This window comes from Salvelinus sp. IW2-2015, linkage group LG20 (assembly GCF_002910315.2).
Source record: "Salvelinus sp. IW2-2015 linkage group LG20, ASM291031v2, whole genome shotgun sequence".
In the NCBI taxonomy this organism is placed as follows: Eukaryota; Metazoa; Chordata; class Actinopteri; order Salmoniformes; family Salmonidae; genus Salvelinus; species Salvelinus sp. IW2-2015.
In genome coordinates, this window is record NC_036860.1 from 28,284,109 (window position 1) to 28,306,266 (window position 22,158).

The window sequence follows — 22,158 nt, forward strand, 5'->3', positions numbered from 1 at the left end:
TGTACATACACTTAGGTTGGAGTCATTAAAACTCATCTTTCAACCATCACAAATTTCTTGTTAACAAACTATAGTTTTGGCAAGCCGGTTAGGACATCTACTTTGTGCATGAAACAAGTAATTTTTCCAACAATGTGTTTACAGACAGATTATTTCACTTATAATTCACTGTATCACACATTTCCAGTGGGTCAGCAGTTACATACACTAAGTGTAGACTGCTTTAACAGCTTGGAAAATTCCAAGAAAATATGTCATGGCTTTAGAAGCTTCTGATAGGCTAATTGACATCATGTGAGTCAATTAAGAGGTGTACCTGTTGATGTATTTCAAGGCCTACCTTACTCAGTGCCTTTGCTTGACATTATGGGAAAATCTAAGAAATCAGCCAAGACTCAGAAAAAAAATTGTCGACTCCGCAAGTTGTTCATCCTTGGGAGCAATTTCCAAATGCCTGAAGGTACCACGTTCCATGCACACAAATAGTACGCAAGTATAAACACCATGGAACCGCGTGCGCAACTGTCATACCGCTCAGGAAGTAGAGGTTTCGTCTCCTAGAGATGAACGTACTTTGGTGCGCTAAGGTGCAAATCAATCCCAGAACAACAGCAAAAGACCTTGTGAAGATGCTGGAGGAAACATGTACAAAGTATCTATATCCACAGTAAAATGAGTCCTATTTCGACATAACCTGAAAGGACGCTAGCAAGAAAGAAGCACTGCTCCAACCCGCATAAAAAGCATGGGACAAAGATTGTCTTTTTGGAGAAATGTCTACAGTCTGATGAACAAAAATAGACTGTTGGCATAATGACATCGTTATGTTTGGAGGAAAAGGGGAGTCTTGCAAACGAAGAACACCCATCCCAACCATGAGAGCACGGGGTGGCAGCATATGTTGTCGGGGGTCTTTGCTGCAGGGAGGGACTGGTGCACTTCACAAAATGAGATGCATCATTAGGCAGGACAATTATGTGGATTATTAGAAGCAACATCTCAAGACATCAGTCAGGAAGTTAAAGCTTGTCACAAAATGGGTCTTCCAAATGGACAATGACCCAAGCATACTCCAAAGTTGTGGCAAAATGGCTAAGGGACAACAAATCAAGGTATTGGAGTGGCATCCAAAAGCCCTGAACCTCACCCTATAAGAACTGAAAAAGCGTGTGCCAGCAAGGAGGCCTACAACCTGACTCTTGTACACCAGCTCTGTCTGGAGATGGAAGAAATTCACCCACTTATTGTGGGAAGATTGTGGAAGGCTACTCAAAACATTGAGCCAAGTTAAACAATTTAAAGGCAATGCTAACAATACTATTGAGTGTATGTAAACTTCTGACCCACTGGGAATGTGAGAAGCAAAAAAGAGCTGAAATAAATCATTTTGTCTACTATTATTCTGACATTTCACATTCTTACCAAATAAAGTGGGTATCCTAACTGACCTAAGACAGGGAATTTTACTCTTGATTTAGAATGTGCAGGATTGGTGAAAGACGAGCTTTTAAAGTTTGCGGTAAGCGGTGTCATGAACTCGGCACTTCAACCGTTATAGTACACCAATCACCACAGTTCAAGAAATGGTGGGTTACTAGAAAGTTCCCTTGTGTTTTTGAGAAAAAAAAAAAACAGACGAATTCCGACTTAAAATACCATCAAATTTATTACAAATACAATGTAGACATTGTTTATGTTGTAAATGACTATTGTAGCTGGAAACGGCTGATTTAAAAAAAAAAAATTGAATATCTACGTAGGCGTACAGAGGCGCATTATCAGCAACGATCACTCCTGTGTTCCAATAGGACGTTGTGTTAGCTAATCCAAGTTTATCATTTTAAAAAGATAGGTGATCATTAGAAAACCCTTTTGCAATTATGTTAGTACAGCTGAAAACTGTTGTTCTGATTTAAAGAAGCAATTAAACTGGCCTTTAGACTAGTTGAGTATCTGGAGCATCATTATTTATGGGTTTGATTACAGGCTCAAAATGGCCAGAAACAAAGATCTTTCTTCTGAAACTCGTCAGTCTATTCTTGTTCTGAGAAATGAAGGCTGTTCCATGCGAGAAATTGGCAAGAAACTGAAGATCTCGTACAACGCTGTGTACTACAACCTTCACATAACAGCGCAAACTGGCTCTAACCAGTATAGAAAGAGGAGTGGGATGCCCCGGTGCACAACTGAGCAATAGGACAAGTACATTAGAGTGTCTAGTTTGAGAAGCAGACGTCCACCATAAGTCCTTAACTGGCAGCTTCATTAAATAGTACCTGCAAAATACCAGTCTCAAAGTCAACAGTGAAGAGGCGACTCCAGGATGCTGTCCTTCTAAGCAGAGTTCCTCTGTCCAGTGTCTGTGTTCTTTTGCCCATCTTAATCTTTTCTTTTTATTGGCCATTCTGAGATAGGTATTTTTCTTTGCAACTCTGCCTAGAAGGCCAGCATTCTGGAGTCGCCTCTTCACTGTTGACGTTGAGACTGGTGTTTTGCGGGTACTATTTAATGAAGCTGCCAGTTAAGGACTTATGAGGCGTCTGGAACGTTCTTGATACACACAGGAAACTGTTGAGCATGAAAAACCCAATTCTTGACACAAACTGGTGCGCCTGGAACCTACTACCATTCCCCGTTCAAAGRCACTTCAATTTTTTGTCTTGCCCATTCACAGTCTGAAGGGAAAAACATACATAATCCATGTCTCAATTTTCTCAAGRCTTAAAAATCCTTCTTTAAGCTGTCTCCTCCCCTTCATCTACACTGCTTGAAGTGGATTTAACAAGTGACATCAATAAGGGATCATAGCTTTAACCTGCTCAGTCTGTCAAGGAAAGAGCAGGTGTTCTTGATGTTTTCTACTCTCAGTGTATATCACTTKTAGACTAGTACAGGAAAGCAGCGCCACAGATGAAAGGAGAAACTAGTGATCAAACCTGAGTTAGTTAGTCGCTTATCTTTGGTAAAGCGTGCGCGGCTTGCCTTGCTCCCTCCGACAGTCAAACAAACTGAGATATTTTTCATGAAACTACCACAAAGTAATATAACTAATAATAATGCAGTACTTTCCACACAAAGAAATATTCTAAAGTAACACTTTACTTTTGTTAAATGTGACTAGTAATATGTAATATATTACTTTTCCAAGTGACTAATCCCAACACGGGTGATGATGATGGWAATTAGCCATAAAAGCCGTTGGGCYGTGCAAGCACAGTGGTGACAGTGTGGCTACCTCCAAAATAGCACCATATTCCCTATATAGTGCACTTGAGTGTGAACATGTCGTGTGCAGTGACAGGGGCATTTGAATTGGCACCATATCCCCTATATAGTGCACTACATAGGGAATAGGTTGTCATTATACAGATGTAGGATCTTAAATTGATCACTCTTTTGTTGCTGAGAWTTTTTTTGCACAGCAGGAAATGCAAACTTGTAGTGTATTCAAGATTTAAAAAGGCTTCTAAGGTTTGTAATTTCCACTTCAAAATATATCAAGCCCTACAAAAAAWKTCCATTAATTATAATCCACATAATAATTCACATTTCCTGTTGCTGCAGGACTATTTTCCTGCTGTAAATAACTGGCTCAAATTAAGATCCTACATCTGTAGTTGCATGCTGTCACGGTCACTGCAGACTACACACTCACACCAGCCAAATCAGCAGCACCCACTCTATGACTCAACCAGGGAAATGTCCTAATATGTCATCGCAATGAGTCTGCACATGTTGATGAGTCACGCAATGACTGGGCTCTTGACTGAATTAAGAGAAAAGCAACTGCGTATCTGTCAGACAAATTAATCTGTTAGATATGGAAGTTGACAACATATAKGGCTGGTTTCCCAGACAGATTAAGCCTAATCCAAGACTAAAAAGCATTCTCAATGGTGATTATCCATTGAAATAATGGTATTGTAGTAGTGTGTGCAGTTCATTGGAACTGAATGACACACACAAACACACACTTGCAGGAAAGCATATCTAATGTGCTCTGGTTCGCACCGGGGTGTGCTTTGAGTGATTCTCCATTGAAAGAGTTTTTTTAGTCCAGGACTAAAATGTATCTGTGTCTGGGGTTGTTCCATGTCATTTAAATATATATATATATATATATATTTTTGTTTTGTTTTTACCTTTATTTAAAATTTCAGCAAGCCATGATACCCACCATCTCAGATTGTTCTGAAATTGTTTCTGTAGTTAAAAACAGATACGATAAGCATTACGGAAACATTTTGTTGAAATATAATTTTATCTCTGAGAAATTAAGCTAATTGATTGCACCCAAATTGGCCATTTTAATTGATAGGATACAATAATTATTAATAATATAATATTCAATTATAGTACCTAACATCCAAAGTKTTTTTTAACGATGAGTAAGACAAAGAAATGGTCAAAAGCCAATCACGGACCCTCCACACCCCACACCAATCCCACCCCAACAACCAGTATATACAGTGCATTCGGAAAGTATTCAGACCCCTTCACTTTTTCCACATTTTGCTACATTAACACCTTATAATAAAATGTATTAAATAAATAAAAATCCTCATCAATCTACACACAATACCCCATAATGACAAAGTGAAAGCAGGTTTTTATTAGTTACATAAGTATTCAGACCATTCGCTATGAGACTCGAAATTGAGCTCAGGTGCATCCTATTTCCATTGATCATCCTTGAGATATTTCTACAGCTTGTTTTGAAAACCTGTGGTAATTTCAATTGATTGGACACAATTTGATAAGGCACACACCTGTCTATGTAAGGTCCCATAGTTGACAGTGCATGTCAGAGCAAAAACCAAGCCGTGAGGTCGAAGGACTTGTCCGTAGAGTACTGAGACAGGATTGTGTCTAGGCACAGATCTGAGGAGGGTTACCAAAACATTTCTGCAGCATTGAAAGTCTCCAAGAACACAGTGGCCTCCATCATTCTTAAATGGAAGAAGTTAAGAACCACCAAGACTCTTCCTAGAGCTGGCCGCCCGGCCAAACTGAACAATCAGGAGAGAAGAGCCTTGGCCAGGGAGGTGAACAAGAACCTGATGGTCACTTTGACAGAGCTCCAGAGTTCCTCTGTGGAGATGGKARAACCTTCCAGAAGGACAACCATCTYTGMAGCAATCCACCAATCAGGCCTTTATGGTAGAGTGGCCAGACGGAAGCCGTTCCTCAGTAAAAGGCACATGACAKCCCACTTGGAGTTTGCCAGAAGGCACCTAAAGGACTCTCAGACCATGAGAAACAAGATTCTCTGGTCTACGGTGAAGCATGGCACAGATCTGGCAGCATCATGCTGTGGGGATGTTTTTCAGCGACAGGGACTGGGAGACTAGTTACAATTGAGGCAAAGATGAAYGGAGCAAAGTACAGAGAGATCCTTGATARAAACCTGCTCCAGAGYGCTCAAGACCTCAGACAGGGGCGAAGGTTCACCTTCCAACAGGACAACRAACCTAAGCACACATGCAAGACAACACAGGAGTGKCTTTGTGACAAGTCTCTGAATTTCCTTGAGTGGCCCAKYCAGAGCCTGGACTTGAACCCGATCGAACATCTYTGGAGAGACCTGAAAATACAAACTTTTTTCCCCTAATAGCAGGAACAGCGCCACGTAGTGGTCAGAACCTGATAACATTAGGATTTTGGATGGGACACACCAAATTCACTGAGAATACATAACATAGGATGAARAAACWAAAWTCAGAGCCACAKCTCCATACTACTTGTCAGACAGATACATTTTGAAAATGTTTAACTCATTGTTWGAAAAAGGTTTGGTCCAAATCGGATGTTAGGTAATATATTTATTGAATGTTATAAGAATCCTATAAATTAAAAGTGACGATTTGGGTGCAATCAATTAGCTTAATTCAGAGATCAAATTATATTTCAWCAAAATAATGTTGCAGGAATGCTAATCTTATATGTTCCTAACAACAGAAACGATTTCAGAACAATCTGAGATGGCGGCTGTCGAAATCTTCTTTCTTGTGCTTTTTGAGGTGGAACGACCCTCTGGGAAACTGACCCTTATTGTGTAATCTACAGACTTCACAAAGAAATCTACTCAACTTGACAAATAAAGCATGATTCATTCATCAATGTTTCTTTTCATTGTACACGTAAACCAGGCCTAAATTAGTATGGGTAAGTGTACTTACTGAGAACTTGTCAAAGCACTCAGTGATAGCATGGTATAGCTCATCCCTGATATGTTTTTTCCTCTGATTACAGTATGTCACAGAGACTGAAAGCAACCTCCAGCAAGTCAAAACTCTGTTGGCAAGCACTCAGAAGGACAAAGTAGAGCTGGCCAATCAGCTTGAAGAAGAGAAAAGGTACAGTGTCAGGGATTTCTATGGAATGATTCATTTGTGGCACAAAAATATATAAATACTAAATTGCTGTGGGAGTATTTAGCACTTTTGGGACTATTCCATTGCACAGGGCAAGCTCAGTCAAGTGTACCTCGAGTGATTGAATTGACATACTGTATGTAGTTCTTGAAGTGGGACAATGCTTTCCTGTACAGTGTACTGAGTCCGACTCCTCTAATTTTCTACTGCTGGAGTACTGGCACCTTTTATGATGAGTACGGTCACCGAAAATGAGTACCCACACCTATTTAATTCTACTTCATGCACTGTCCGTATGTATTTGATCCAGGTGTGGTACTGTGTAGCTCAGTTAAGAGCATGGCGCTAGATACGCCAAGGTCGTGGGTTCATTCCCCACAGGGCTCAAATATGCATGTAAAAAATGTATGCAGTCACTGTACTGTAAATTGTTTTAGAAACCATTTGTTGGGTCGTGATGCTCTTCTGTGGCACTTCCCTGACACCTTGTGGCCGAYGTGTTATTACAGGAAAGTGGAAGACCTTCAGTTCAGAGTGGAGGAAGAGTCAATCACCAAAGGAGACCTTGAGGTATTTATCTACCTTTTGGTAAAAAGCTTAGATCAACAATAGTTTGATTAACATGTTTTGAAGGGATGARAATGTGTGTTTATAAGATTACTTTATAAGATTACTTTAGCAAAATAATTGCTCTTTTTATAGTGTAATGTGAAAGATATTGAGTAGTAGGCTAGTAGCRATCGACACTATGATGCTCAGTTAGGTTAGAGTGACCAAAAGCCTGTGTCAAACATATAACGATTAAACCAAGAAGTGAGCAAAGATAGACAGAGGGACGTTTCACATTTTCAATGTTTAGGGGCGGCAGGTAGCCAAGTGGTTTTAATAGCCTTTGGCCAGTAACGGAAAAGTCACCGGTTTGAATCCCTGAGCTGACTAGGTGAAAAATCTGACTAATATGCCCTTAAGCAAGGCACTTCATTCTAATGACTAAAATGTAAATGTCTATCCTCCTCCAATCTTTTGACAGCTGTTACAGAAAATCCCATGTGATGTGTATTTTTCACACAGTCTCTTCAATCTGTACAGGTTTCTGTGTCTTGTCTTTTTTTCTACCTCTGGTCTCTCTCCGTTCTCTTTTCCTCTCTGTAGACTCAGACGAAATTGGAGCATGCTCGTTTTCTGCAGCTTGAGCAGAATCTGTTCCTCGAAAAGTCGAGAGCAGAAAAGCTTCAGAAAGAATTAGAGGTGAATCGGGTAACTGGAGAAGCTAGCCCATCCTAGAGCCCCTGCCTGTATCCATTATCCTTTGCGCTTCTCCCCTGTATCTTTTGTTTTGGTTGCTGTGGGACTTGAAAGCACACATCCTTATCATTCCTGTCCTGCACCTGTCTCCAAACTCAGTCACTCATACAGAAAATACTGTCAGTTACGTCATCAAACAGCATAGACTACAATCCGAATTGGATGCCATTGCCCTGATTTATTTACCAATGCCAGGAATGCTCTGTACAGATATTAGGTTTCATGTTGAGAGAAACAAATTTCAAGCCTGACGACTCACACTAAAGTCTTCCGCTATTCTGTCGTTGCTAAATACTTTAGTCTGAGACTGCCATCATTGAAGTTGTTTGTGGTGACATGGGGCATTGTACAAAACAAAGTAATTTAACCAATCAGAGTATCAAAGCCAATGACGAATTTTCAAACCGCCACTTTACCTACGTGTGTTCTGGCTCTGGCCCAACCTATAGGTTTCTGGACCAATCAGAAATTAAGTGATGGGTCGGAGAGGTCCTCAGATCCAGACTCATTGCGGATAAGAAATGAATGTCTGTGGACGTGGTGTAGCGTTTGGCCGGAACAAGGAGTCTGAGTAGTCAGGCAAACAAATTGCACAAGTGTAACCTGAATTCATTATTTCATGAATGAATGAACAATTGGCCTCACATCCAATAGAAAACCTCTCTATCTCTGGCTTGGCTGCGTCTCAAATGGCACCCTATTGCCTATATCGTGCACTACTTCTGACCAGAGCCATATGTGCTCTATAGGGAATAGTGTGCCATTTGAGACACAACCTCTATCTATTTCTCTCTTGGCTCTCAGCTCTATTTCTCTTGGCTCTCTTTCCTCGTTCCTTTTGCCRCCCACTCACAAAAATCTTGTTTGAGTTTGCAGGGTGCAATGCTGGAGCGATTGTCAGCTGTAGTCAGCGTCGTTTCCACTGTTGATGTCATAATTTTGCATTCGTTTATAAGGAGGTTCAATTGGTGGCATAATATTAGAATTAGCACCAATGTGAAACTTCCATTAAGTTCTGCTGAGGACCAAAATCTTGCCTTATACAGTTATGTACAGTTATATACAATCACACAATCATTTTGTGGTGAAACACACTTAGCACATTTGGGTCATGAATGTTATATAGAGTTACAAATATACTGATTTTACCTACAGGGAAGACACAGACTTGATGCAGCACCCTTGAGGTTGGGTAAGAGAACCAAGGTGACACAAAATGGACTCGTCGTTTCGTTCAGCTAACTAAACTGTTTGATTCCCAGTTGTCTATTTTTGACGACGTTGATCTTGCGAAGTCATTCTTGCCATTTTCTTGAACTGAATTATTATCTGAATGCTATTAGGGACCTTTTTGATAACTACTTTTCCTAGAAACCGATCAACTGTCGCGTTGATTTTGCCTCAATGGTCTGTATTAACATACTATGCACTCTGTGTCATTATGTCTGCTCTGTCAAACATGGAGTTCTGTCATTTTAATTGGATGTTTGAAAATGTCACACTTTAATTGCTATGTGTGCTCCYAGTGATTGCCTATCTATGTGTAGTGTTATGTCTGGGGGTTTCTGTGTGGGCTTTGTGCATCTGCCTGGCTTCTAGAGTGACAAAATAGCAAAGAATGGCTTGCTTTCTTCTCATTAGGTTGCAATGCACCTGCTGATTTTAAAAGCTCAACTTGTTTTTGATGTCTGCGAGCAAAGCGTTTCATCAAACCAAGGGATTTACACTGTAATGCTGAGCAGTCTGCTGGCCCAGCTTGTACGCTCATATGATTCTCAATAGGCCTCTTTTCCTGGGCCTGCATGCTGTAATCAAGCATTTTATTTGAACGCTTGGTGCTTGAAAGATGTCATCCTGTTTCAGGCAAGACGTCATCCCCGTTACAGGACTGACACTATCTGGTAATGGATATGATGTCATTCTGTTACGGGAACGATACTCCTGACAGTTTCAGTAATGACTCAAACCACATTAAGGCAATGACGGTCTCTCTCTCTCTCTATCTCTGCCTCCACAGCAAAGCACGGTTGAGGAGCAGAGCCGCGTCATGCAGCTGGAGGATGAACTGGCTCTGCGGCGGGCCGAGATCGAGGAGCTCCAGGTCCGGCTCCGGGATGYGGCCAAGGACGGGGACTCCACCCAGGGGCCGGTGGCCCAGTCGGAAACCATTCTGCTCCGGGAGCAGCTCCTGACAGCAGGCCGGGAGCACCACAAGGAGAGCAGCCAGCTGAGGGAGAAGTACGAGGCTGCAGTGGCAACGGGCCAGGAGGAGACAGACAAACTGAAAGCCACGGTGGACAAACAGAGCCAGGAGATCATCGAGCTGAAGCAGAGAGTCCAGCAGGCCACTACAGAGAACATGGAGATGATGGACAACTGGAAGGTGAGAGGCACTATTCTCAGAACATAAAGGGAATTMAATTACTCATTTGGAAATGTAGGTCTCTCTCTCTCTCTAATCTTGTATCCCTCTCCTCAAGGTCAAGCTGGACACCCTGGTCAACGACCACCAGCGTTCCCTGGAGGACCTGAAGGCCTCGCTGTCCAGCGGCTCGGCCAAAGGCCASGAGCAGGAACCCCAGGCGCTGAGGACCACACTGGAGAGCCTGCGCATGGAGCACCAGCTGGAGCTGGAGAATCTCAAGGCCAGGCATGAGATCGAGGCAGCCATGCTGGCCAAGGAGCGTGACGATCTGCGCTCCCGCCTACAGGATGCCAAGGACCAGCTGGGCGAGAGCAGCCAGAACTGGAATAGCCAGGCCCAGACGAAGGCCAGGAGTGACCAGCAGGCCCTGGAGTTGAGGGAGGTCTGGGAGAAGTTTCAGAAGGCCCAGCTGAGGGTGGGCGAGCTGGAGAGGCTGCAGGGCGAGCAGGACGGCGCCCGAGACGAGCTCCGGGAGCGCTTGGAGCTGGCTGAGAAGAAGATGGTGGACTACAAGGCCCTGCAGAAGGCYGAGGCCCAGAGCAGGCAGGAGCTCTACAGCCTGGAGGAGAAGCTGAGGGTGACTGAGAACCGGCTGCAGGCGGTGCAGGATGACCACCACATGCCACAGGATGCCAACGTGAGTCCTCCGRGGAGATAACTGTGGTAGCATTGGTTGTATATGCCATGCTGTGCTCCAGATGAGATTAGAGTCCTGTGACCCAACTATAAAATGAACTAAGTTTGCGTTTAGAGTGGCGCTAAAGTCCTTATTCATGTGATCTAGTGCTAGCTTTCTAGAAACATTCTTTACACAAGTAAATAAAATACTTCCACATGATATCCATGCTTTTCTAGTTCCTTGTGTGTTTCCATATATTTTCCCTCAATAAACAAATAAAGCAATGAGTTGTCATGGATTTTAACTCTCAATTTTGTCTCCCTCTCAGGTTATAGAAAATAATGACATCTTGGAGGAACAGATGAAGCTAAAACAGAATGTTGAAGGTATCGTAAATGTTAACCTGGTTAATTAAATTGTATTGTTACTGTAAACATATTTTTAGGTAAATGAGGATGGTTTTAAAGACCCTTAATGTTCAACCTRTGTTATAGTAAAGCATTTCAAATGTCAGACCTCTGCAGGCTTTTGATTGTACTTTGAGGACTTTGCATACCGTAAAACTTCAGTTATTGGAATCATCCGTTTTTATTGCCAGTAAGAAACTGCTAGCCYTTGGCTGCTAACAGCTGAGAACTGCTAGCTAACTGGCATGCACAAAACAGTCAACATTGGGTGTAAAGACAGAAATTGAGAAGGGTCTWTCTGCAGACTGTGCTTACTACATGCTGCACCCACTTACTTTATGCCACGCCCACTGCCATTGAGGCTGTTAGCTATCTAGCAGCCTCCCGAGTGGTGCAGAGGTCTAAGGCACTGCATCTCAGTGCTAGAGACGTCACTACAGACCCTGGTTCGACAGTGGGTGTCGCTTCGTGACACCCACGAAGCGACCTGTATCACAACCGGCTGTGATTGGGAGTCCCATAGGGCAGCGCACAATTGGCCCAGCGTCGTCCGGGTTAGGGTTTGGCCGGGGTAGGCCGTCATTGTAAATAAGAATTTGTTCTTAACTGACTTGCCTAATTAAATAAAGGTTAAATAAAAWWWRWAWWWWAATCTAGGACACCGGCACACAGTGTCCTTCGCCCCCGCCTGCTAAACACTGCTTTTCCACAGTTATTTTAACGTTACAGCAAAGGTATTCACTACCCAGTAGTGCCACGCAAGAGTTGGGTTGGCTACACTAGCTACCTACTTCCCTCGCCRTAACGTTAACAGAACTGTGGCGTAATGTTAACAGAACTGCTGGCGCAGAATGTAGTGGGTGCCACACATAGTAACCACAGTCTGCAGATAGACATTATTGCAGAAATCGTCCGATCGTCCTCGTGGTAAGAACTGCCAAAAATGCACAGTCAAAGAGGAGAATAAATATTCTGTCAAGAAGAGACATACTAAAACAAAACAAATGTGACACAGTGTGTAAAGGAWAACACATTAGTGAAGGAAATGAAGAAATGTATTAACATGCTGGAAGTGAATGCTAGAATTAAACTAAATGTACTATGCAAATGAGCAAAAGCTGTATGCGTTAAGGAAATAGAAGCCTTTCTCTAATAAGCGCCTGTTGTGTTCATTGATTTAAGCAAATAAACGCCCAGGCTTTTAATTTAAGTTTTACGGTAGTTAGATTCCAAGGTTTTTGACCAACGTTGGTTTTACGTTTCTTTCAGAAACTATGGAGAATCTGACCAAAAGAGAAAAAGAGGTCTCTACTCTCACATCACATGTCGATGCCCTCAAATCACAGATAACTGGTAAATGATACTGCTACGACTACGATATGTGAGTAAAAGGTGAAAAGAGACTCCGCACACTGATGAAGACCTGATTGGTCGAGACATTGTCAAATAAATTCCCATGGGAGCATAGAATATTGTGTGTGGAGTATATTTTCACCTTTTATTGAACATTCTTTGATATCCAGAACCGATTCAAGTCAATAGATGTGCGTATGTATGTMATCTCTTTTTTCTATTTATTGTATTTTGCACTCCATGAATGTCTTGACAAATACGACACATTCATTCTCTATCAACTACAAGAACAGTATTTGATTGCCTGAGAACATTTACTCTCAAATATATTGCATGAAAAAAATGTAAAATGAAATGATAAAACTAAATTAATTAATAATAAAACAAATGAATAATAAAAATAAAACATTTTACTGACTGGCGACTGAATATACATATCCTTTTTKTWAACAMAAATATAAACGCAACATGTAAAGTGTTGGTCTTATGTTTCATGASCTGAAATAAAAGATCTCAGAAATKTTCCATATGCACAAAAAATGTTTGCCAAGATAATCCATCCACCTGCCACATATGGCATATCAAGAAGCTGATTAAACAGCATGATCATTACACAGGTGCACCTTGTGCTRGGGACAATAAAAGGCCACTCTAAAATGTGCAGTTTTGTCACACAACAAAATGCCACAGATTTGAGGGAACGTGCAATTGGCTGCAGGAATGGTGACTGCAGGAATGTCCACCAAAGCTGTTGACAGAGGATTTAATGTTGTACCATAAGCCTCCTCCAACGTCATTTTAGAGAATTTGGCAGTATGTCCAATCGGCCTCACAACTACAGACCACGTGTATGGAGTCATGCGCGCGAGCAGTTTGCTGATGTCAACGTTGTGAACAGAGTGCCCCATGGTGGCAGTGGGGTTATAGTATGGGCAGGCATAAGCTACGGACGACAAGCACAATTGCATTTTATCGATAGCAATTTGAATGCACACAGATGCCGTGATAAGATCCTGAGGCCCATTGTCGTGCCATTCATCCGCCGCCATCACCTCATGTTTCCGCGTGATAATGCACGTCCCCAYGTCGCAAGGATCTGTACACAATTTCTGGAAGCTGAAAATGTCCCAGTTCTTCCATGGCCTGCATACTTACCGTGCACAACAGCGTGTTCCAGTTCCAGCCAATATCGAGCAACTTCGCACAGCCATTGAAGAGGATTSGGACAACATTTCACAGGCCATTATCAACAGCCTGATCAACTTTATGCAAAGGAGATGTGTTGCGYTGAATGAGGCAAAYGGTGGTCACACCAGACACTGACTGGTTTTCTGATACACGCACCTACCTTTTTTTAAGGTATCTGTGACCAGCAGATGCATATCTGTATTCCCAGTCATGTGCAATCCATAGTTTAGGGCCTAATTCATTTATTTCAAATTACTGATTTCCTTTTATGAACTGTAACTCAGTAAAAACTTTGAAATTGTTGCACTTTGCGTTTATATTTTTGTTCAGTGTATATATATTTAAAGCGCCGAYATTGCAGCACTTGTTGGTCCAAACCAAACATTTAACTCTAAATCCATCTCAAACGTATTTTTGTCCACCAGCCTTGGAGGGCAAAGTTCGCTTGGGTGAGAAGAAGGGCGATGCCCTGGTCAAGGAGAAGATGCGCCTGGAGGCCGACCTCGAGTGCATGACCAAGAAGTCCCATGATGCATCGGGACAGCTGGTTGTCATTAGCCAGGAGCTACTGAAGAAGGAGAGGTAATTTAATGGCGAGAGAGCGAGAGAAAGAGGGAACACTATTGATTTTACACCACAGCTCAGTATTTTCCCTTTGAAATAGGGAATAAAACATGGCAGCCCACCCACTGCTACAAGATATAGCTTACATTCATCTGAAGGAGATTAGATGTTTGCTAATGCACTTGTATGAAACTGTCCCCAGTCTTTACAAATACAGTATTTTGTGCTAGAGTCGTGCGTTTTCAAAGACTGACAAAACAGTCGCAACTCGTCTTTGTGATATGCAGTCACTAGACGTATGCTAGACATCTGTTTTATGAGGATCAATCCACTTAGGTTAAAAGCAGTTAAGGTAATGGAGAAAATTAGCCTGATTAAAAGTAGGCCCAAAAGCCCTTTTCACCCCTCAAATCAATGCATTGTCATAGCTGTTACTTTAAAGTGTCCCATTACTCAGTCTAAGGCGTTTAGGGAGATAATGCACAGCACTTAGGCCTGGAAATATAAGCAAACATTTATTGAAAGGACAATAGCACAACATTATGTATCTCAGTGACTCTTAGGGCACCTAAGTTTGCAGTATTTGACTGTGTCATCTGCCTTTCATGGAGAAAAAAAAATATGCCATGTATCATAGATCGGTTTGGGTCATTGATAGTGAAACAACCCTGAATCTAGCCTGGGTGCCAGTCTCTTTCTGCTCTCTTGCCAACTCTGGGGAATTGTCATGCCAATGACAGCATTGGAGTTGGCAAGAGCACAATCAGGTCTGGGACCAGGCTACCCTGAATCAGGAAGGCAAGGGTAAATCTTAACGGTATTCTTTATTGTATCGTCCCCTTGTGTCAGGAGTCTGAACGAGTTAAGGGTGTTACTGCTGGATTCCCCTCGCCACTCGCCTGGCCTGGACCGAGACCTGAGCCGAGAGGTGCACAAGGCTGAGTGGAGGGTGAAGGAGCAGAAACTCCAGGATGACATCAAGACCCTGAGAGACAAACTGATCCTGCTGGTGAGAGGGGAGGGGCTGGGAGATGTCAATCACAGTGCTGGCTACGCATCACATCATGTGTCCATCAACTTAGGGTTGTATTCACTAGTAACCAAACGGGAGTAAACAGGCTGAAACGAGGAGGAATGCTTGTTTTCTTTGCTAAACGTTTTGYTATGGTGTGTACTAATCAATGCGACACAGTTGTTGTGTTCCCACAAAGATGGACTTTGGTCTAGAAGTAGAAAAGGTCTACATGATTAAGATTATAAATGTTCCATGTTTCTTATTTAAAGTGGATACAGTATTTGGCTATTATTTCGTTCATGTCTGTATCCTATATGATTTAAAATATGTTTGACTCTGTGTATTCATATCAAAGGCAGACCTAGCAATGACAGATGTAGCCCTCCACATTTTTCCAGCAATGGATTGAATAACTAAACAGGGTTGTGTTCATTAGGGCCCACAACTATAAAAGTCAAGGTAGTCTATTCCTGTTAAAGTCTGTTTTCTTTATTTTAGTGCCTAATGAACACCCAGTTGATCCTTACGCTTTATGTGTGTGTTCTCAGGGCAGGGAGAGGAGCTCGTCCCCAGATCACCGGCGCTACTCTATGCTGGACCCGTCGACCCTGGACTCGGAGGTGACCCGTCTGCGCCAGCGGCTCATGAGCACAGAGGAGGCTCTGAGGGGAGCCCTGGAGCACAACCAGGAAGTGGACCAGCTGGTGCAGGCCATGCGCACGCACCCAGACAAGAGCGAGGTAAACTAGAACAGGACCACCTCTAGCTAGCACTTGTTTTGCCTTTCTGGGACAGATTTTGTTTTATAGTGGCTATTTTGAAGTAGGGTCTACTTGCAATGACTGTGATTGTTTTTCCCTATTAAACTTTAAAGTTTTATCCAGAGTGACTTACAGTCACCCTAATTTAATGTAATATAAGCTACAGTTGCAGGAACTAAAAGTTAGGMCGTGTCATGGTTTTGGCAGAACAATTCCCACAATGTGTGTGCAACAAAATGTGGCACTCTATCGTCTCCCAGTGGTGTATAATACGTATGTAAAAATACTTTAAAGTACTACTTAAGTCTGCGTTTTTTCCCGGTATCTGTACTTTACTATTTACATTTTTAACAACTTTTACTTTTACTCCACTATATTCTGAAAGAAAATAATGTACTTTTTACTCCATACATTTTCCCTAACACCCAAAATTACTTGTTACATTTCAAATGCTTAGCAGGACAGGGAAATGGTCCAATTCAGAGCATCCCTGATCATCCTTACTGCCTCTGATCTKCAGGCTCACTAAACAGAAATGCTTMGTTTGTAAATGATGTCTCAAGGGTTGGCGTGTTCCCCTGGCTATACGTAAATTTAAAAAACAGGAACATCGTGTCATCTGGTTTGCTTAATATAAGTAATTAGAAATTATTCATATTTTTCCTTTTGATACTTAAGTACATTAAGCAATTACATTTAATTTAAACCCAAGTATTTTACTGGGTGACTTTCCTTTTACTTGAGTCGTTTTCTATTAAGGTAACTTTACTTTTACTCAAGTATGATAATTGGGTACTTTTTCCACTACTGTCGTCTCCTTGCGATAGTTTGTCACAGAAACCTTTACCCGCAATGCTAACATGAGTTTGATTGGCAAATGTAAAAAAAAAAAATGTGTTTCTTGAACGGCAAACAGAGTATGTACCATGTAACAAAGTACTAACAACACTGCAATTACACTGTACTTACCTTTGTAACAACCACATAAATACATGGTTTCAGTGTAMTTTAATATAAAGTGGTACCGAAGGATGTTCGATACAAAAGTCAGGATATATGAGTTTGAATAGTGTAAATGCACGCTTCTTTCATGATTCTCTTTCAGGTGCATGGTGGTGCAAATTCAGCCAATGGGATTCATCAACAGAATTCTTCCTTTACTCAAGATGTAGGTATTAATTCATCATAATAGCACATCAATCACACATGTTGTATGTCATATCAATTACATGTATCTTAACTCTATAGATCAGTTATAGATCAGTTAGTTACTCACTGTCTAGAGATTTACTAAATGCCATTATTGCCATTCCCACAATGAGTTACATAAGTACAACATTGTCAGCCGGTTTACCTAACACAGATAAAGACTAGTTCTAGACTTAAAAGCATGCTCAATAGAGAATCTCCATTTAAAATGCTTTTTCTTCTAAAACAAGGCATAATCTGCCCTAAATTAATACTCTGACTGATATGTATTTGACACATTATTTGAGCTTCTTCAATTTGATGGCTTGCTCTCCAGGAACAACACTGATATAGGAGAAGAAGAGCTCATCTTGAATTGGGGAAATGCAGAGTCAGTACGACTTGGGACTAGCACTCCACTGGACTCCGGACAACATTTTCTGTTTACAGTTACTACCAAAACAATGTCTCTATCTCAATGTGTACATTCATCTGTTGCAAAAAAGAAAAACACCCATTAGTCAAACTTAAGACAGCTTGAAGATACTGTAAAATGGTTGACAGAGGTGGAGAATTATAGGTATGACTTTTGAAAACTGATACATACCCGGCCTACATACCCAATGATTGTATTGGACATTTGGGCATGAGATAACCTTTTATCTTAGTTTATTAGAGATCACGAGGAACGAATTGTGACTCCAGAGAATGAAATGACTCTGGTGTCTGATTGAAAACAAAGATCAAGAATTTGGCCTCAWTCCATCACTTTTTGTTTTATTTATTTGTCACACTTTTATTTATCCTTCTTAGATTACTGTAGCTGATTTGATTTGGCCAGTGACGTTCAATTTGCTTCATAGCGAACATGCTCTGTTGCGAACATGTGAATGAAACGGGGATGCTGCTAGATTTAGGCTGATGTTGTATCTACATATGAATATAGCTGCATTATCTGAAACCTGTGCATACTGTAAAAGTGTATTTAACCAACTGAAACAATGCAACTCGGTGCCGTATGTGCACCAAATAGCTATCAGTTTAATGGTTTACTCATTTGAACTGAGTTATCATTAATTCCACTATGGCTTTACTGGATAGTGGGAAACCATACCACTTTGTAGTGTTTTCATACACGTGAGAAAAAAAAAWGAAAAAAGAAAGTCTTAACTTCCTATTGTTGATCATCTATTCAAAGAAAGTTCAACCTGGATCAATGCCTTGGGATCACTTTGTTCTTTGATTCGAGTAGGCCACTCAACAGCTGTTTGGAGCACAATGCAAACAATGGAACATTCAAAGCTTGTRTCCCAAATGGCACTCTATTCCCTATACAGTGCACTACTTTTGACCAGAAAAGTAGTGAACTATATAGGGAATAGAGTGCCATTAGGGATGGAGGCCTACTGTAACTGCTTCCTTCATTCTGGATGATCCCTCCCTTCTGGATGTAAACAACTAATCACAATGTACAGAATTGATACGTTACGGTCTTCCAAATGTTATTATCTCCATTGAACAAGCCAACGGGGAGATTCTAAATGTATTACTGTATTCTTGGGAGATTAGTTGATATTCTGGTTGCGTCTCGAATGGCACCCTATTCCCTACTTACAGTGAGCTCCAAAAGTATTGGGACAGTGACAAATGTTTTGTTGTTTTGGCTCTATTCTCCAGCACTTTGGATTTGAAATGATACAATAACTATGAGGTCAGCTTTAATTTGACTGTATTTTCTTTCCTTATCGGGTGAACCATTTAGAAATTACAGCACCTTTTGTACATAGTCCCCCCATTGTAGGGGACCAAAGGTATTGGGACAAATTCACTTATGTGCATTAAAGTAGTAAAAAAAAAGTTAAGTATTATCGCAGTGCTAGAGGGGTCACTACAGATCCGGGTTCGATCCCGGCTGTATCACAACCGACCGTGATCGGGAGTCCCATAGGGTGACGCACAATTGGCCCAGCGTCGTCTGGGTTAGGGGAGGGTTTGGCCGGGGGGCCTTTTTCTTGGCTCATCGCGCTCTAGTGACTCCTTGTGGTGGGCCGGGCGCCTGCAGGCTGACCTCGGTTATCAATTGAACGTTGTTTCCTCCGACGCATTGGTGCGGCTGGCTTCCRGGTTAAGCGGGCGGATGTTAAGAATYGTGGTTAGGCGGGTCATGTTTCGGAGGACACCTGACTGGACCTTCGCCTTCCGAGCCYGTTGGGGAGTTGCAGTGATGAGACAATGTCGAAATTGGGGAGAACATGGGGTAAAATACAACAACAACAAAAATAATAAGAATAAGAAGTTCAGTATTTGGTCTCATATTCATAGCATGCAATGACTACATCAAGCTTGTGACWACAATTTTTTGGGATGYATTTGCTGTTTTATTGTGTTTCAGATTGTATTGTGTCATTTTGAGGTCTTTTTTATTGTAAATAAAAATAGAATATGTTTCTAAACACTTCTACATGAATATGTAATAACTAATCCTGAATGAATTGTGAATAATGATGAGTGATAAAGTTAGACGTACAAATATCATACCCCCAAGACATGCTAACGTCTCACCATAACAATAACAGAGGAGGTTAGCATTTTTGGGGGGTATGATATTTATGCCTCTGTAACTTTCTCCCTCATCATTATTCACGAATCAATCAGGATGATCTATAATCATGGTAGCATCCAGATTAATGTAGAAGTTTTTAGAAACATATTCTATTCTTATTTACAATAAAAATTACAATACATTATTTACCATTCATTTCTATTGGGCACAAAATAATCTGAAACACAACTAAAACAAACAGCAAATGCATCCAACAAATGTGTAGAGTCACAAGCTTGATGTAGTGATTGCATGCTATGAATATGGGACCAAATGCTAAACTTTTGACTACTTTAATACACATATAGGTCYATTTGTCCCAATTATTTTGGTCCCCTAAAAATCGGGGTTCTATGTACAAAAAGTGCTGTAATTTCTAAAAGGTTCCCCCGATATGGAKKAAAATACCGTAAAATTAAAGCTGACAGTCTGYACTTAAACCCYGTAGACGTATAAATTCAAATCCAAAGTGCTGGAGTACAGATCCAAAACAACAACAAAAAATTGTCACTGTCCCAATACTTTTGGAGCTCACTGTATATTGTGCACTACTTTTGACCAGGGCTCTAACCCTGGTCTGAAGTAGTGCACCATTTTGAATGCAGACTCTGTCTTTGGGAGAACATTATTTTGATGTGACTAATGTGGAATGTAAGACTTGGGGATTGACATTTCATGGGCAAAGTGTAGGGCTGGCCTCTGGTAAGCGAAACTGAAGCTACAAATTGTCATTGGATATTGTATATGGCCTTTTTCAGATAGGAAACACTTCGTACCCTTAATGCTGTAATGATTTCYGAGATTGAGTCATTAAATGTTAACAATGTGGGCAAAGGATTATGGTGTTTTATTTCATGTGGACATATTTTCTGATGTGTTAAGCATTTATTCATGTCGTGTGCAGACTACATAATGAGCAGCTGACCAATTACGCAAGGCKTTAGTTCTGGCTTAACTGAGATTAGGCCTTTATTGAACACCCATTTACAATTTTCTCACTCACAAATAAATCCTGTTTGTAGTGTTCTTACCTGCTGGACATGCGCACACATTCAGGCAGGCAGGCAGGCACGCACGCACGCACACACACACACACACACACAGAGCTCCCACTGGTGACTAATGGTGTCACAATAAACATTTGGCTCAGTTGTGGAAGTGATGTATCATTCATGGGAAAATTGCCATGATAGAGGCTGTGAAGCCCAAAAAAGTGCAGCAACAAATGTTGTGGTGTTCAGAAATGTACTTCTAAAAGTGGGACCAGACAGAGTACAATACTGTACTCAAACACTAGGGGCAAAGTAGGCTGCTATTCATGATTTATGCACTTGGCCAATGTCACCAAGTATATGAAGCGAGCTAGATCACATGCAAAGGGACAGTTTGGGCACTGCTCAGGTGGCTGACCAAAATAGTTCACAATTCAACTCTTGATATCATACAGAGGTAAAGTATTGTTATCATATTACATGTTGAAATTGTATATTTTAGGTGTTCCTTTTTCACTATAGTTGAGAGTCAATTCTTAAAAGCACCTAAATTAACCTACCAAATAATACATTGTCCATTATATATAATAATCCTTTATAATACATTATATTAGTCCCAATTAGTTTTAAGAYCAGTTTTTGTGCAGTCACATCTAAATGTTTAGTTATTTAGTTAAATGTTTAATGCGAGTGTGATATTTGTTTGTTTGTTTTTACAACAGGTTTAACTCACGACCCTCTCCAGGCGAGTTTCCCCCCATGGTTTCCCAGAGGTTCCTTAATCCTAGCTATATGTAAATTACAGCCAATAGATGCTGTTGTTGAGTTGGACCTGGATTAGTGGAGGCGAATGAGTTTCAATTTTACTGGATTAGCTACAGAACAAAGAAACGGGACACACTCCACTGTTAAAGAAAATAGAAAAAACGGGGGAAATAGAAAAATAATCTCGGTGATAACGGTTTGCTAACGAATTTTGTGCAACAATGCTTCAGATTACAAGGYTTCGAAACCTCGATATTAATGCTAGATTTTAGATGGGAATTCTACCCAACAATTTCGGTTGGATTAAACGGGGAATAACCATATTCCGGGATTGACAGTGTAAAACAATTTAAACGTTGATGTTGGTAAGGTATGCATCATGCTATTGTAACATTTATGAACATTCAAACATAAAACCGTGTCTTTTGTRCACACGTGACTTTTTATGACTGTACAAATTGTGAAATTACAGATTAGAATTCTGGGGGAGGARATGGGCCAGCTCGATTGAAAGATCTCGCTATTTCCATAGCTAGCTAGCTAGATGCGGACAATGGTATGGGCAAAATTATATTTATGTTGCTAAATTGTGTATTTTAT

The 22,158-nt window shown here is 41.1% G+C and overlaps 2 protein-coding genes across 11 annotated transcripts in view; both read left to right on the plus strand.

Moving 5' to 3' along the window:
* Positions 1-20,638, plus strand: part of LOC111981284 (CAP-Gly domain-containing linker protein 2-like) — a 73,953-nt gene extending 53,315 nt beyond the window's left edge. For 2 of the 6 annotated variants that reach the window (XM_070449324.1, XM_024012496.2), the window contains exons 7-17: positions 6,253-6,356; positions 6,884-6,944; positions 7,527-7,622; positions 9,697-10,062; positions 10,160-10,741; positions 11,052-11,109; positions 12,400-12,483; positions 14,097-14,253; positions 15,085-15,244; positions 15,799-15,990; positions 17,117-17,215. In XM_070449324.1, coding sequence (XP_070305425.1) covers positions 6,253-6,356; positions 6,884-6,944; positions 7,527-7,622; positions 9,697-10,062; positions 10,160-10,741; positions 11,052-11,109; positions 12,400-12,483; positions 14,097-14,253; positions 15,085-15,244; positions 15,799-15,990; positions 17,117-17,200 — 1,944 coding nt within the window. In that variant the 3' untranslated portion in view covers positions 17,201-17,215. Of the gene's footprint in view, positions 1-6,252; positions 6,357-6,883; positions 6,945-7,526; positions 7,623-8,834; positions 8,886-9,696; positions 10,063-10,159; positions 10,742-11,051; positions 11,110-12,399; positions 12,484-14,096; positions 14,254-15,084; positions 15,245-15,798; positions 15,991-17,116; positions 17,216-17,536 lie in introns of those variants that run through there. The other 4 variants (XM_024012495.2, XM_024012498.2, XM_024012497.2 and 1 more) reach the window with 4 other exon arrangements.
* Positions 20,639-21,227: 589 nt separating this feature from the next.
* The window catches only part of LOC111980280 (general transcription factor II-I repeat domain-containing protein 1), a 37,241-nt gene continuing 36,310 nt past the window's right edge, over positions 21,228-22,158 (plus strand). Inside the window, exon 1 of one of the 5 annotated variants that reach the window (XM_070449326.1) lies at positions 21,228-21,250. Coding sequence is in view for 2 of the 5 variants with exons in the window: in XM_024010988.2 (XP_023866756.1) it covers positions 21,918-21,928 (11 nt within the window). In the remaining 3 variants the exon portion in view is untranslated. Of the gene's footprint in view, positions 21,251-21,542; positions 21,929-22,006; positions 22,115-22,158 lie in introns of those variants that run through there. The other 4 variants (XM_024010988.2, XM_024010990.2, XM_024010992.2 and 1 more) reach the window with 4 other exon arrangements.